This window comes from Chenopodium album, chromosome 11 (genome assembly GCF_948465745.1).
Source record: "Chenopodium album chromosome 11, dcCheAlbu1.1, whole genome shotgun sequence".
NCBI lineage: Eukaryota > Viridiplantae > Streptophyta > Magnoliopsida > Caryophyllales > Amaranthaceae > Chenopodium > Chenopodium album.
Genome location: NC_137844.1, coordinates 37477010 through 37491331, shown reverse-complemented (window position 1 = coordinate 37491331; position 14322 = coordinate 37477010). Strand labels below are relative to the sequence as shown.

General features: G+C 36.1%; 5 protein-coding genes across 5 annotated transcripts; 2 read left to right on the top strand and 3 right to left on the bottom strand.

Moving 5' to 3' along the window:
- The first annotated feature begins 887 nt into the window (after positions 1-887).
- LOC145568848 (uncharacterized) lies at positions 888-3522 on the top strand. The gene is made up of 2 exons (XM_081628238.1): positions 888-2350; positions 3083-3522. The coding sequence occupies exons 1-2, from the start codon at positions 894-896 to the stop codon at positions 3156-3158; spliced, it is 1533 nt and encodes a 510-aa protein (XP_081484364.1). The 5' UTR covers positions 888-893; the 3' UTR covers positions 3159-3522.
- A 100-nt stretch (positions 3523-3622) lies between these two features.
- On the bottom strand, positions 3623-4563 carry LOC145568847 (uncharacterized). Its single transcript, XM_081628237.1, has 2 exons — positions 4392-4563; positions 3623-4269 (listed from the first exon to the last, which is right to left on the bottom strand). Exons 1-2 carry the CDS (start codon positions 4504-4506, stop codon positions 3728-3730), a joined length of 657 nt encoding a protein of 218 aa, XP_081484363.1. The 5' UTR covers positions 4507-4563; the 3' UTR covers positions 3623-3727.
- A 1905-nt stretch (positions 4564-6468) lies between these two features.
- Positions 6469-7498, bottom strand: LOC145568846 (uncharacterized). The gene is made up of 2 exons (XM_081628236.1): positions 7320-7498; positions 6469-7161 (listed from the first exon to the last, which is right to left on the bottom strand). Exons 1-2 carry the CDS (start codon positions 7423-7425, stop codon positions 6587-6589), a joined length of 681 nt encoding a protein of 226 aa, XP_081484362.1. The 5' UTR covers positions 7426-7498; the 3' UTR covers positions 6469-6586.
- Positions 7499-9948: 2450 nt separating this feature from the next.
- On the bottom strand, positions 9949-11021 carry LOC145568845 (uncharacterized). The gene is made up of 2 exons (XM_081628235.1): positions 10866-11021; positions 9949-10620 (listed from the first exon to the last, which is right to left on the bottom strand). The coding sequence occupies exons 1-2, from the start codon at positions 10978-10980 to the stop codon at positions 10070-10072; spliced, it is 666 nt and encodes a 221-aa protein (XP_081484361.1). The 5' UTR covers positions 10981-11021; the 3' UTR covers positions 9949-10069.
- Positions 11022-12341: 1320 nt separating this feature from the next.
- On the top strand, positions 12342-13307 carry LOC145566574 (uncharacterized). The gene has a single exon (XM_081625950.1). The coding sequence runs from the start codon at positions 12342-12344 to the stop codon at positions 13305-13307; it is 966 nt and encodes a 321-aa protein (XP_081482076.1).
- Positions 13308-14322: the final 1015 nt, after the last annotated feature.

The following is a 14322-nucleotide window of genomic DNA, read 5'->3' as shown; positions in this document are numbered from 1 at the left end:
ACCAAACACAACAATTAACCGGAAAAAAAATACAAGTATAAACCCCAAAAATTACAAGCAAAAAATCATACAAGAGTACAACAATGAACCTAAAAAAAAAATTTAAGAACAAAATAAAAAAATGGATACAAAGAATGTCTTTGTTAGATCGACGGTGAACTGATAAGGCCGACGAGGTGGAGGAGGAAGTAAAGGAGCAAACAAAATAAGTTCAATGGAGCTATGGAGTGTGCAAGAGTTCCAATCAAAGCTTCCAAGAAACGTTCAATGGAAGAGAGGGAAACTGGTGGAAAGAGAGAGAAAAGGGATAGGAATTTTAAAAATGTATAGCCGCAAGAGTAATTGAAAAAAGTATATTATATATCTAGGGTTTTGTTTGGGCAAACACTCACTATTGGGGCATTTGGGCTGTTTTTATTTTTTGGCCCAAAATACTCCTAGTTCGTGTTATCAGGTTGGGCTTGATCTTGATTTTGAGTCATTAATTTTTTTGGGTTAGATGGGTCGTTTTCGGGTTGAAAATTTCAACCTTAATCTAACATATTTTAATTTCAGGTCGGGTTCATGTCAACCCATTTAATGTTTCGGGTTGAAAATCTTAACTCAAACCTGCTATTTTCGTGTCTGGTTCCTGTCGAATTATCGGATCGTGTCATCTTTTGCCAGCCCTATACCTACGTACCCACCCATTTTGCTAAATCTACGTAGACAGTCAAATTAGCCGAGACAGCCGCCATGGCCCATTGTTTTCACTTTCTCCATCCAAAACAAAAAAAGTATTCATGATTCCGCATTTGTCTCATCTGAATCCCAAGATTCTATTGCACCCATTTTTGTAATCACTCCAGAGTCCTTGAAAAAACATTCTTTCTCACCATTCTATTCACCAAAAAATGTCAACTTCTCTTCTAACCCCTTTTAATCTTACCCTCAACACCCAATTTAACATCCTTAAATCTTCATCCCTGCAAACCCCTTGTAGTATTACTCATAAATTCATCCCCTCCAAGATTATAAAGCACCCATTTTTCTCCATTTCAACTGTAAAGATACCGCCTTTTAAATCTAATTTCAACAATGCTGCTCATTCTTCTGTAACTTCTTTTGTTACAGATGAAGCAGATGATTTAAAACTTGATCAAAATGTTATAAAACAGGAGAAAAAGAGTTTTTGGGGTGCTGTTAGTCTGATAATTGGGACTGCTGTGGGTCCTGGAATGTTAGGTTTACCATCTGCAACAATAAAATCAGGGCCATTATCATCTACTATTGCCATTTTATTTTCATGGGTTTATGTCATTTCTTCAATAATCTTAGTTGCTGAGCTTAGTTTTGCTACAATGGAGGAAGATGGGGTCAAAGAAGTGAGCTTTACTGGGTTAGCAATTAAGGCCTTTGGTACTCATTTTGGTGCATTTGTTTCAGTTGTTTATGCTAGTCTTAGTTTTGCTCTTCTTGTTGCTTGTGTTTCTGGTATTGGTTCTATTGTTTCTCAATGGTTTCCTAGCTTAAACAATGTATCAATACATGGGATTTTTCCTTTGTTTCTTGGGAGTATCATTTGGTTCTTCCCATTCCAAATGATCGATTCGACCAACCGATTTCTGTGCTTTATGATGCTTGTTTCTATCATTACTTTGGTGGGTGTTGGTGTTTCAGTTGCTAGAGCTAATATTGTAAGTTCATTGTCCTGTTCATCTTGGCATGTTTTCGCTATTTTACCTGCCATTCCTGTCACCGTACTTACCTTAGGGTTTCATGTTATTACACCTTTTATATGTAAAGTTGCTGGAGATAGTATTGATGAGGCTCGAAAGGCGATTCTTATTGGTGGGACTGTTCCATTGATTATGGTTTTGGCATGGAATCTTATTGTATTAGGACTTGCTGGAACTGGAAAAGCTCAATCATCATGTATACAAGGAGACCCTATCAAATTGTTGTTGTCTGTAAAATCTTCTTCTTTGTTTGCTGTTCAAGGATTTGCATTTTCTGCTTTGGCTACTAGCTTCATTGGCTATGCTGTTAGTTTTCCCAAGCAGTTGATTGACACCTTGGAGTTGATTTTTCGTTTTAGTAAATTGGAAAATGAGTTGGGTTCTATAGAGTCTACAGGGGAAACTAGGATTGCAGATGCTAGTGATGAATCAATCTTGAGAGGAAATGGTTTTAGGAAATTTGAGAGGCTTGTATCTGTTGCTCTAATTCTTGTTCCAGTTCTTGTTGCTTCCTTCTATCCATCGACATTCTCAAGGGCTCTCGACTTTGCTGGGGTGTATGCAAATTGTTTTCTGTTTGGCATTCTTCCTCCAGCCATGGCATATATTTATAAATCCCGGAGAAAATACAGGTACTATCAGTATATTCACTCTTATTTCAAGATATTAATAGCTGTTCTCTGTAAATTTAGAAGGAAAAACAATTAAAAGGAAAATATGTAAGAAAAATACAGTGGAACTTCAATCTGCTTGATGATGAGTTGTTTCTAAAGTCTCAATTAGAATACTGATGAGTTGAGAATTAAGACAATGTTATAATCTGCTTGCTGGCTTTGATTTCTTTTGTCCCACCGTTCCTAAAAAGTAGGGGTGATAGGATTCCTTGCAACTAGCGATTAGGTGTTTTATGTGTCTTGGAGGTTTGAGCCTATTGTATCCTTGTTTGGTTGTTTACATAGTGAACTTAAAGATATCCTTTATATTGCTAATTGATATGGAGTATAATGAACAATTCTTAGTTAGACATAGACAGTTCTTGGGAAATCACATGATTTGGAGTCTCAGTAAATAAGAAAAATGAAGTTAGTGATTATGCTGAAATCAGAGGCAAATAAAAGATACTCCTGACTTGATTAAGTATTGCTTCTACCGGAACCACTGTCTGTGGCACTTTTGTTTGGCGTGAGAGTGGAGGTGGTGTGTTGTTAAGGGTTCATATCATCTTACGTAATTGCGTTTAAGAATTAGGTTTGCGGTTAAAACAAAGTTAATAGATTTCAAGCTTTCAAGATTAATTTTTGGTTTAAGTTTTCTTGATTGATTAATGTTTTTAAGGCTCTGAAATCGTTCTGTTTGAATCACAGGTCTTCTTTGCCTGGAGGAAATATGGTGCTTTTCCTCCTCTTTAGCATTGCTGTCATACTGAGCATCTGGCATTAGATAGATGGCCATGATCAAGAGTCAAGACTTTGAAGCTCAGATGTATTTTTGTCGCCGATCATAACTCCACCCAATTTTTATGGAACTAATTTTAGTTATACATTGCTAATGATGTTCGAGGCTGATCTTGTCTATATCTCAGCAAGGTAACTTGACAAATAGTTTTTAGATCTCTTGTAATTGTTCGATTGGAGTGGTAAATTTCCCTGACATCCAATAGTTGGAGTAATGGTTGCTTGTGGAATCAGAAATCCTTTGTATCCTGCTATTACATCTAGCATGTTAGTCAATTGTAGCCCATTAAGTCATAATCCTTGCGACGTTGAGCATCATACCCTTATTACTTGAAATCACCGACTATAAAACAAATATATTAATCCCTGCACTTCATCCAAAGGAAAACATGATTAAAAAAAAAATGATATTATTCATTTCTTGATGCATTTTTGTCATGCATTAAAATATCTGTACACTGGTTTGATAGATCTAGGATACCATTTGTTGGAGCCTTAAAGGCGATACACAAACACATAGGGTGTAAATCAAGTTATATGATGCCATGTCTGTTCTTAGTCCTCAATGTTTGAAGGAGGAGAAGAGCTAGATCCATATTTAAAAGCTACATAAACTCCAATTGCGACGACTGCTGCTACTGCAACTCCTAAACCCACGTTCACCTTCTTATGCACTTGCAATTTTCCCACGGTGCTTCCAAGCCCAAACATGTTATCACCCTTTGCCTGATCATAACTAGTGCTTGTTCCTGCTTTACCATTCTCCGAACTTGGAGCCTTTGGCTTTTCATCTTTAGGAGCTCGGGCTTCTGATGTCGGCTTTTGAGTAACATCTGGTTTTGGAGCACCTGATGATGTTGTTTCTGGCTTCATCTGCTGCTGCTCAATCTGGGGAGAGGCTTTTTTCGGCATGGTAACATGAAGGTGGCCGCCACTGAACTTTGCTCGAATGTCATTTATGTTGCAGCCTTGTGGTATCTTTGTTTCCTTGACAAAACGGTTTCTTTTGGTTCCATCTGCAGTTGCCAGCTTCTCTCCGCTTACTTTGAGAACTCCAAGATTATTGACTTGAACCCTTAGTTGATCTTTCTTGAAATCTATATGAACAGAGATATAATGAAATGACATTCATACAAAATCAGATTTTAGTTGATTTGCTCCCTAGAAAAAAGGCAAAAAAATTACAAAAAAAAAGAAAGTAGTGAGAATAGAGACATACCAGGAAGATGGAAGTCTAAAGTTTCAACTCCTTCCTCTTTCTTCCATTCACAGTAAGGTTCAAAATCGATGTAAGTAGGCGATGTAATAGTTGCAGTCTTGGTTTTGTTTGCCATTGGCTTTGGTTGTTTGTAGCTTTTGTATATACAAGAACGTGTTGCGAAGATATAGCTAATTGTGAGGATACTCTGTTAGAAGAACGCCCGTATCCCTTTTATAGGTATGGTTTAGTAAGGGCATCTCTTTGGTTTTCCATTAAGATTTCCTCTGAAAGGAATTATTCTTGTTTGCTTTCTTGAGTATTAAGTTGCTTTATATCTTTTGCTGTGATTAGCTGACTTTCTTCTGAATAGGCATACAATATTCCTTTTGCATACTAACTTTCTAGGTTTCTTTGCATATAGAATTTTCTGGTTAATCACACGTTTCCTGTTGCAAACCCATGGACCGCGGTTGCTTCTGATTTTATATTTGGTTGATGATAATAGGCAGTGACAGTTTTGGAGTTGTAGAGAAGTTATGCATTAAACAAATACATAATCACATTATGATTATTAATTACAACGCAATACTATTGTTTAATCTTGGGGAATCGAATAGCTTTTTTCCAACATTTATAAAATAATGTTTGTGACTATTGATTTTGTATGGATTTTGTATACTCAAATTACCTCGTAGAGCTCTCATGTATATTACTTAGGATCTACTTTTCAAGAGTTTAGCAATGTGCGTAATACTAAGCTCTAAGCCAAGCTCTATAGAGTAAAGAAGGTGTTGATCCATTGCTCATTGGAGGTGTGTGACTTTTAACATTCTTGGGATAACTTCTAGGATTTTGGATGATTGTTGATGTCATTGGGATAACAATTTTGGTCGATCCATCTTTGGTTTAATCTCATAAATGTAAACAGTTTGGCTTTGTTTGGTGATTAGCTGGTAGCTGGTTGATATAATTGATTGTATTAGCTGATTTGACTAATTTGTTGCATTAGATGCTTTGACTAACTATTCAAATCACCTACTTTACCAATCACCATAGTAGCTTATTGCAAGAATTGCTCCAACACCTCTTACAAAATACTCGGTTGAGTACAACTTTCAAATTAGCTTATTGAATGAATTCCAGTGCTCTCTTTAAATCATCTATTTTCCAAACACCAAAATTAGCTGATTGTATTTGTGGTCAAACCATCTAATTGCTCTACAAAAACTAAAATCTCATCAATCATCTCTTTTACCAAACAAGACCAAAACAAGGAAAGACAAAAAGCATGGACCTAATATTAGAGGATTGTATTCTGTGTTTAATATGCTGCATATTACCATTTAGTTTGTCAATTACATTTGAACAACTTACATATTATCTAACACGAACATTTGTTTAATCCCAACCAAAGTGACACAACTATACTTCTAGCGGATCTTAGCTAGTTAGCTAGTCTAGTTATTGATAGTTGAACGGGTAGTGCCAAGTTATTGAGCGTGGTTGTCTTGGAAAGACAGGACAATAGTTGAGCTAATGCTCAGACGGCACAATGGTGCCATATAGGATATATAATCGATAGATGCAATTGGAGATCTATTTCATTGCTTTATCCAGTTTTAAATAATTGATAGATGCAATTGGAGATCTCCTGTAAATTTTCAAAGGACTTTCAGTAGAAATTTTATATACAAGTATAAAAGTACATGATGTGGTTTAAAATCATGGTGCATTTTGGTTTTGACGAACATGGATATTTACCTGAAAACCAAGACAAAGGCAGAATATTGCTGTACTGTTATAGTGTAGGGGGCATGTCTTATTTATGACCCTGAATTGCTTTTTATCTTGAGGGTGTTTCGAGTTATTTAGAGACTTATTGACAGATATATCAGGGAGCTCAGGGATCAATGCAGGGTGGTACTTAGGGTAGTGAAACGCAGAATTTGCTTGCATTGAAACATGTATGAATCTGGAGTTTGTCGTTACTATAGACTTCCATAAACTATAGGAAATGCAAATGCAAATGCAGTTTAGCAAGCTATTTGGGTCTATATGTTATTAAAAGGAACACAATCTTTAGAATGTTCATCAATTTATGTACCAAGGTTTACATTTATTCATGCCTGGAAATCTATCTATACATTTGTCCAAGCTCATATGTGAATTCTTCCAACCCAATGTAAAAGAGAATAGTATACAACATTTGGAGTTTATATAAGTCCTGAATCATCCATATACAAGGATGGAGAAGAGATGCTGTTATACCCATATTTAGAAGCCACGAAAGCTCCGATTGCTATCATTGTCACAGCTGCAATTCCGAATCCCAAAGCACACTTCTTACTTCTTCGCAGCCTTTGCATTATGCTTCCATCCTCAAACATTTGATCAGCCTTTGGCTGTGCATAAGTACTTGTCCCGGCCTTTGCAACATGTTCTGTACCTGTACCCTTTGCCTTTTGGTAATCATCTGATACCGTGGCTGCCTCAGCTTTCGGCTTTTTATCAGTAGCCTCTGGTTGAGGAGGAGCTGACTGTCTTGATGATGCAGGCTGCTGCTTGGTGCCTTGAGGAGTTGCAGGTGTAACTTTCTTAGGCATCGTAATGTGAAGGCTTCCATCACTGAACTTGGCTCGAACTTCATTCATATCACAACCCTCTGGTAATTTTTCTTCCTTGCGAAAACGACTCTTCTTCGTTCCATCAGTAGTTAATGGTCTTTCGCCGCTTATTTTGAGGACTCCTTCTTTACTAACTTGCACCCTGAGTTGATTTTTCTTGAAGTCTATATGCACATATACGAGAAACTATGAGAATTTATGCTCTTCCTAAATCGATTTCATTCAAATATAGAAACAATCTTGTCACCTTTGTTATTAAATGCTCGTGTTTCCAAAACATTAAATGAAAGCAGAACAAAGAAGTAGAGAAATATGACTATACCAGGAAGATGGATGATCAAAGTTTCAAGACGTTCCTCTTTCCGCCATTCGAATGCAGGATTATATTCGACGTAAGAAGGTGAAGTCTTGGTTTTGTTTGCCGCCATTGTTTTCGTTAAATTGCTTGTACTATATGTATGTTAGAAATGTTGAGAGAAGGATGATTGTGTAGATATTCAAGGAAGAATGCCATAATGTTGTTTATATAGGTGATGATATGAAAGGCATCTTATTAAGTTTATATTTTTAGATTAGGATTTCCTGCAGAATGATTATACCTCTTTGCTTTCTTGACTTTAAAGTTGCTTTATGAATTTGCCTATGTTGTATTATGTAGCAAGTAGCATGTTGCCTTGTTAAAGAAATATATGTAAAACACTAAACACACATTTTCATATAATCAAACTAATTAATTAAGTACATTAAGTCCTAGCTAATAGGGGAAGTTTATTTCCCTTTTTTTTTTTTAACAAATTCTGCTTGTCATCTAGCCAATATCTATTTTTTGTCGATCAAAAATCGATAATTGTTTATTTTTTTGGATGCCATAGTATGAGGCTGCAATAGAATAGGATTGCTGCTGGGGATTTAAATCTGGGGTTCAAATTGGACTAGTTACGGGTAGTGCTTATTGAGTTTCGGGAAAAACTGGTAGACAGGTTTTGGTTAAGAACTTATGGTAAAGGTCTAATTGTAATATGAAGTACTTCCTCCGTTGTTATTTTTTTGCCTTGCTGCTAAAATATGGGTCAAACTTTGAAAACTTTGACTATAAATTCCCGTTGTTCAACAAAAAAAAAAAATAGTTAAGTGGGATTTTGTTCGATTCGACTCATTGTAAATTTAATTAATATCAAATTTTTATAATTTTTACACGTATGAAAATGGAGATATAAACGTTTTAACACGTGTCTTAGAAACCGCGCAAAGTCAAATGGGGCAAAAATAAAGGGACAAAGGGAGTATGTAACTAGGAATTTTGGTTTATTATAAGGAAAAGACTTTTTTTTTTTTTTTTTTTTTTTTTTTTTTTTTTTTTAAAGACAATTCCTGTTGAGATGATGTTTTACTTCTAATTGGGCTCTAAAAATTTTTTTCCCAAAATTTGTTGTCTTACTTCCTTTTAAGTTCCTTTATTATATGTCGGTTTAAAATCAGGTCGAGGTCAAGTTTATTTCAGCCCAAATTCTGATAAGTACTTAAGTCAAATAGGGGGGTCGGAAGAATTGGGTTAATATCCACTTTTAAGTAATTTAGTTGAATACTAGGTAAGGTTTAAATCTGATCGTTAATTTTTTTAGGTTATCACATTCGACTAAAGTACTTACAAGAAGACAAAATTGTGTCCCTCATGATGCACGTTAGCCGTATCAATTTGAGTGATTGGATGGGGTATGGGTTGAATTATGACGGTCGGGTCAATTCGAGTCAAGTTAATTTCAAATTGTGTTAATTTTAGGTCAAGAACTGTCGGGTCAAGGTTGTGTTTGAGTTGGACTTAATTCTGATCGGTTCATTATATTTTTAGTTTTGATAAATTCGTAACGGATTCAATATGGTTTTGACTAAGCTAATTACGGGTCAAATGACTGATTGGGTTGATTTCGATTCGGTTAAGTTTGGTTCAATTTCATTAGGATAAGCTAAGGTTGAATCAATATTGGGTTGGTTCTGATTCAGGTCCTTTTCAAATTTAGCTGTATTTGGATCGGATAGACAAATTAAATATTCAAATAAGGTCATTTTTAAACCAAAGTAATTGTTGAATTATTTCTTTGTTATTGGGTCACTATTAGGTCATTCATGTGTCATCTTTCATATTGTGCCATCATCACTTATCAATTTTCTCATTTAATTAGTTCTTGTATTAGTGGTATCTTTAAGCCACATAAAAGTCAAATTATAGATGACTTATCATAGCTATATAAGTGAGGCAATAAGTAATGCACTAACGACTAATTGATAGATGATAGCCACAAATAGTAGAGTTATGTTTAAGTTAAAAATAGAAAGTTCTTAATGATTAATGAAACAAACAATTACATGAATTGAACTAATTATGTTTAAGTAAAAAAAAGGAAGGTCAATAATAGGTTGGGTTTAAAATTAGGTTTGGTTAGAGTTCATGTCTGGTTAAAAATCAGGTCGTGCGGGTTAATATCAGGTTGGGTCAATATAAATCAGATTGAATATGATATTTATCAAGCTGATTTCAGATCAGGTGGAATTCAAGTCGGGTTAAGCTGGTGTCGATTTGAATTCAAGTTAGGGTTAAATCAGTGCTAGGTTAGGTTCATGTTAAGTCAAATTGGTCTTGGGTTAAGTTCATATATATGGGACCAAATATGAATTCGAGTTGAGTTTGGGTCGATTACAAATCAAGTTTGGGGTTCTTAATTTCTCGAGTCAAATCAGGTTGGTTCAGTTTAAAACGGTTTTTTATTTTTTATTTTTTTTTTAAAAAATAAAAAATTGGGTCGGTTTTGACACCTTTAATAATCCACGTATCAATCAACCATGTTGCAAAAGTGTTCTAGAAAGAGCCATAGATAATATAAATATAATTGGCTAATTGCACAACCATGTCCAATCCTTTGGATCTAAAATACTTGAGCACATAATCAAAATTAAAGAAATTTCATCAATTTACCCACCATCCTTTTATTCAAGCTATAAATCATTATGTACACTTAGTTAACATCATATACAGTTTATATAGAAGAATCAGGAGTAGTTAGTTTGCATTAATCCTTACTCCTTACTAAACAAAGAAGGAGAAGAACTGCTATCAGAACCAAATTTAGAAGCCACAATAGCTCCAATGGCTACCATTGACACAACCGCGATTCCGAAACCTAAGGCCACCTTATTAGTTCTTCCCTGTAGCTTTTGTTTGATGCCTCCATTCTCACCATTTGGCTTATCATCATAACCACTACTTGTCTCGGCCATTTTACCATTTTTAGTCCTTGTAGTTGTACCCTTGGGTGTTTGATCATTGGAAACCGAGGCCGCCTCAGCTTTCGGCTTTTGATGATCATTAGTAACCTCAGCCTTCGGCTTTTGATCTTGGATGACTTGAGGAGCTGGTGGTGTTATAACTACTTTCTTTGGCATTGTGATATTAAGGCGGCCGTTAACGAACTTGGCTCGAATCTCGTTTACATCACAGCCCTCTGGAACTTTACTTTCCTTTACAAAACGGTTCCTCTTTGTTCCATTTCCATTTGTTGGTCTTTCTCCATTTATTTTGAGGACTCCATCTTTGTTAACTTGCACCCTCAATTGTTCTTTCTTAAAGTCTATATATATTCATGCAAATTCATACGAAGAAAAATAGTTAAATTAAATTTCTTCTTTTTTTGAGTATGCAAATTATCATTAAAAAGTTTTTATTTTTTATTTCCCTTCTGAAGTTGGGTCACATACTCACATGTACCCCCACCTTTTTTTATTATGGGACAGAGAGGGTATATTAATACACTGTACATGCGTAAAAAAAAATAAATAAATAAAAAAAGCAAATATTAGAAAGGTATGACAATACCAGGAAGATGGATGATCAAAGTTTCAAGTCCTTCCTCTTTCACCAAGTCACAAGCAGGCTCGAAATCGACGTAAGAAGGTGATGCAGGGGTTGAGGTCTTGGTTTTGATTGCCATTTATTTTCCTTAAGGAGTTATCTTATTCAATATATATTAAGAGAAGGATGGTTGTTTGGAAATTAAGGGAAAGCCCTCTAGCTTCTTTATATAGGTGTTGATATGAAGGGCATCTTTAGTTCTTTAATTTGAGATATCCTGTTTCTAAATTATTCTTCTTTGCTTTCTTGAGTTGTAAGTTGCTTTTTGTCTATGCCTATGTTAATATGTTATGTACAAGTTCCTGTTGTGAAGATAAGGCATAAATAAATGCTTATCTTTGTAATTTGATTTCAGTTTTGTGTACTTAATTAATCAATAAGTTTTACAGTAATTTCTTTAATTTTAAAAGATTCTTTGATCTTTCTTTTTAAAGTCTCATTGGTGGTATATATGGTATTTCACTTGGATGAGAAAGAGGAAAAAGAAAAACTTTTGTAAAGACATTGGTATTAATATAAAGTAAAATTTTGTTCATGCAGTGGCGTGGCACACCAGGCCACCAGCTTGCGTGACACACGAGTTGGTTGAGTAGCGAGCTAGTTTAGTGTTATAGTCTCGTTCAAAATCATAGCAAGCCAGAATTAAATCTTGAAAAAACCAAAACTTCATCTGATTTCACTAGTAGAAAAAGACAACTGGGCAACGGTTTTGAGGTGTGCCAAAAACAGGGGATTAGGGCATACCGGTTGTCAAAAAGATTTTTCACCTCGTGTACGTAATGAAACTCCCAAGTCAAACAATATTTGTAGCCTAAACCAACTTAATTAACACAAGTCTAGGACAAGCAAAGGATCATATTCACATAAAATGGTTATAAGTGCATTGAAAATTAATGTGTAATGGCCATACGCCAGTTCGATCACAAGTTGGGGGTTTAATAATCCATTTTTGGAGTTTTAGATTGCATATTTAACATAATAATCTCTTCTCAAATTTGCACAAAACACATTTATCCTCTTCTTTAATTTTTGAACCCTATTTTCGGATAAAACATACAGATTCTTAGAGATATTCTAGTATATCTAGGATAATATTGTGATATTATTGTGCATATTTTAGGAAACATATCTTGTGTAAAGATATGATAGAATATTTCAGGGTATTGATTATCCTAGAATTATATATACATGTATTGTGGCCTTTGTTATGATGAGAAGAATATACAGAGAATTATTTTCATAGTTTGCCTCTGATTTATCATGGTATCAAGAGCCTAATAAAGATCCGATTTTTTTTTTCTTTTCTCTTTTCTTTGTTTGTTTAATTTTCATAATAAACAAACGGTTGCTCCATTAATTTTCTACTTTGCATCCTTGAGTTTGTGAAGACATGATGGTGGCGCAGGCTCGGGTGGCGATGGAGGAAAGACTAAGGTCGACATGACCTATCACCTAGGATCAAGTGACGGTCCAGGTAATATTATTACTCCGATTCAGCTTCGGGGTGAGAACTATGATGAGTGGGCAAGGGCAATTAGGACCTTGTTGAAGGCAAAACGGAAGTATGGTTTCATTAATGGCTCGATTGCAAAACCGACAGATGGTGAAAAATTGGACGATTGGGTGGCTGTTCATGCGATGTTAGTTGCTTGGATCACAAATACCTTGGACCCATCGGTGAGGGCTACCATTGGTGAGTATGATGATGCTCAATTATTGTGGACTAATCTCAAAAACCGATTTTGTGTTGTGAGTGGAACCCGAATTTGTCAATTGAAATTGTCTTTGGGTGAGTGCAAGCAAGCTGCTTCTGAATCTGTCGCTACTTACTTTGGCAGAATATCAAAAATTTTCGATGAATTGAACACTTATATTACCGTTCCGGCTTGCTCTTGCGGTGGGTGTAAGTGTAACATTGTGGCGCAAGTCGAGAAATTGCGTCAGGAGGACTTTGTTCACCACTTTCTGATCGGGCTAGACGACACATATAGCTCGATTACGGGTCAGCTTTTAGCACAAGATCCATTGCCTACGGTGGATAAGGCATATCAACAGATTATTCAAGCAGAACGCTTGAAGGGGAGTGACACGGCCATGGGTGCTACGGCAGCTCGTGACAATGCTATGGCTTTTAAAGTTCAACATGATTCTTCTGTGAAACCACAGCCATCGAATGATGCTTCTAAGCTCCTTTGCACTCATTGTAATAGGGTAGGACATGAAGAGTCTGACTGTTTTCAATTAATTGGTTACCCTTCGTGGTGGGGTGACCGTGGACGTGGAGGTCGAGGAAGGGGTCGTGGTGATTCTGGTGGAAGCAAAGGTGGGGTTCGTGGGGGTGGGCGTGGTAGTGCGCCTGCTGCCCTGGTCCGTGCGCACAAGACAGGTGGTCAAAGTGGCTCATAGACCACCCAAACCGGCAGCAACACCACTACGGACGGGGCTGCTCTTTCGGGGGTAACTCCGGCACAAATACAACAAATTCTCGATCATCTTTCTACTATGAAAAATAAGCTTCATGGTAAGGGTCAATTAGGTTGGATCGTTGACACCGGCGCATCTAATCATGTGACGTGTGATTTGTCTTTATTGACAAATGTTATTGATGTGCAAAATTGTCTGGTAGGGCTACCGGATGGGAAAAGTGCTAATGCCTCTAAAATTGGCTCCGTGATTTTGCAAGGGGGTTTGACAATTGATAATGTTCTTTTTGTACCTCAATTGAATTGCAATTTGATATCTGTGACCCAATTATGTGATGAATCGAATTACATTTTGCAATTTACTAACAAACTTTGTGTTATACAGGACCTAACGACGAGGAAGGTGATTGGAGCGGGTGAACGAGTGGATGGACTTTATTATTTCCGTGGTGTTCCTGAGGTGAAAGCTTTGACGACAGACGGGGATCGATCGGCAGAGTTGTGGCATCAACGAATGGGGCACCCTTCCGGAAAGGTTATGCAACATCTTCCAGTTGTGAGTAGTTCTAATAGGAGTCTTAAAATATGTGATGTATGCCCTTGGGCAAAACAACATAGGAATAATTTTCCCATAAGCAAAAATAAAGCTAGTCGTTTGTTTGACCTTATTCATGTTGATTTGTGGGGTCTTTACAAGACCGCGTCAACTTGTGGTTCCCATTATTTTTTAACAGTAGTAGATGATTTCTCTAGAGGAGTTTGGACGTATTTATTACGTAATAAAACCGAAGTTGAGTTGATGTTTCTTAATTTTGTCGCTTTAATTAAACATCAATTTGGATTTGAGATTAAAATTGTGCGTAGTGACAACGGAACGGAATTTAACTCCTTAAAAGACTATTTTTTTGCTAATGGGATAATATTTGAGACTTCTTGTGTGGGTACGCCTCAACAAAATGGGAGAGTTGAGCGTAAACATCAACACATACTTAATGTGG